Source organism: Euphorbia lathyris, chromosome 3 (genome assembly GCF_963576675.1).
Source record: "Euphorbia lathyris chromosome 3, ddEupLath1.1, whole genome shotgun sequence".
In the NCBI taxonomy this organism is placed as follows: Eukaryota; Viridiplantae; Streptophyta; class Magnoliopsida; order Malpighiales; family Euphorbiaceae; genus Euphorbia; species Euphorbia lathyris.
In genome coordinates this window covers 107991086-107992517 of record NC_088912.1, presented here as the reverse complement: position 1 = coordinate 107992517, position 1432 = coordinate 107991086, and the positions used below count along the sequence as shown (strand labels likewise).

At 34.7% G+C, this 1432-nt stretch overlaps 1 protein-coding gene across 1 annotated transcript; it reads right to left on the bottom strand.

The window, feature by feature from the left end:
- Window positions 1-524: 524 nt before the first annotated feature.
- On the bottom strand, window positions 525-1223 carry LOC136224473 (histone H3.3-like). Its single transcript, XM_066012820.1, has 4 exons — window positions 1146-1223; window positions 963-1012; window positions 785-875; window positions 525-695 (listed from the first exon to the last, which is right to left on the bottom strand). Exons 1-4 carry the CDS (start codon window positions 1221-1223, stop codon window positions 525-527), a joined length of 390 nt encoding a protein of 129 aa, XP_065868892.1.
- Window positions 1224-1432: the final 209 nt, after the last annotated feature.

Sequence of the window (1432 nt, the reverse complement as noted above, 5' to 3'; positions counted from 1 at the left end):
TTTTCTAAGTCCAAAATTCTTTATCCATCTCATCACAATAGTCCGTTATTGACATTCTTTCTAGTCTATTCCTCCTCCATCACCCAAGTTGAACTAAATACGTCCAAAACTTAATCATATTGGTTATAACATTGCTAATTAAGAACAATTTTACCCTTAATGATCAAAAATTGGAATTTTACCTTTAATGATCATAAGTTGGCATGATGAATCTTGACATTTCCATTGCATATACGTGAAAATTGGACAAAACAAAATTAAAAAATTATATTAAGTTGGAAATCAATTAAAAATAGGTGGAAACACCCAAACAATATAAAAATTACATTGTAACTTTTATACAATAAAAATAATATACATTTTGCAGAAATGACATTTTAAATTTTATACAACACAAACAATATACATTTTGCAGAAATTACATTTTAACTTTTATACAACACAAACACAAATTCTAAAAAACATAAAACCAATCACCTAAACTATCTCTGTTGCTTAACCAAAACACCAAACACAAAGAAAATCTAAAGACGTTCACTACGGATCCGCCTAGCAAGTTGGACGTGCTTAGGCATTATCGTTACCCGCTTCGCATGAATAGCGCAGAGATTAGTATCCTCAAACACACCAACCAAGTAAGCCTCCGCAGCCTCCTGAAGTGCAAGCACCGCATGGCTCTGGAACCTCAAATCATTCTGCCATAAATCAACAAAAATATTCATCACCAACAGGTTTTCTTTCCCCCAATTTCTTAACAATTCATAACAAAAATTGGATTACTGACTTTGTAATGTTGAGCAATTTCACGAACAAGCCTCTGAAATGGCATTTTACGGATCAAAAGATCAGTGCTCTTTTGATACTTTCTGATTTCTCTGATAAATTCATCAAACAAAAAGATTCCATCAGATCGGGATTAATTACAACAGAAGAATAGAATTGAAGTTACGGCGACTGCATACCGGAGAGCCACGGTTCCAGGACGGTAACGATGTGGATCTCTTGAGTCGTCCTCCAAGCCGATAACCTAGCAACCTATATGAAATTGATAAATAGAGAAGTATACATGTATTGAAACATAAACCCTAAAAAAGGAAATTAAATAGATCTCTAAACAAATCAGTGCATTAAGCATCTAATCTAACACATACCTTTGCTGCTAGTTGCTTCCTGGGAGCCTTTCCACCGGTGCATTTACGAGCAATTTGCTTAGTACGAGCCATTTCACTTTCAAAATTAGAAGAGAAAGAACAGAGATTGCGATTTCTGAATATCAAACAAAGTAAGGAATTACAAAAATGGAAAAGTAAAATGGGGGGCTTTATATAGGGAGAGAGACGATAGAGGAATGTTATAGGTCGGTTGAAAGTGGGGCGCCAAAATCCCAGATAACTGAAAATGTAACTTCTCCATCCTTTTCAGGGTAATCTGA

What these genes read in the sequence shown, in the direction of transcription:
- LOC136224473 (XM_066012820.1), bottom strand. Translation starts at nt 1,223, where the DNA reads ATGGCTCGTACTAAGCAAATTGCTCGTAAATGCACCGGTGGAAAGGCT. An exon ending in CCTGGAACCGTGGCTCTCCG is followed by an intron (nt 876 to 962) that starts GTATGCAGTCGC and finishes TGAATTTATCAG; the next exon opens with AGAAATCAGAAAGTATCAAA. An exon ending in AAATTGCTCAACATTACAAA is followed by an intron (nt 696 to 784) that starts GTCAGTAATCCA and finishes GATTTATGGCAG; the next exon opens with AATGATTTGAGGTTCCAGAG.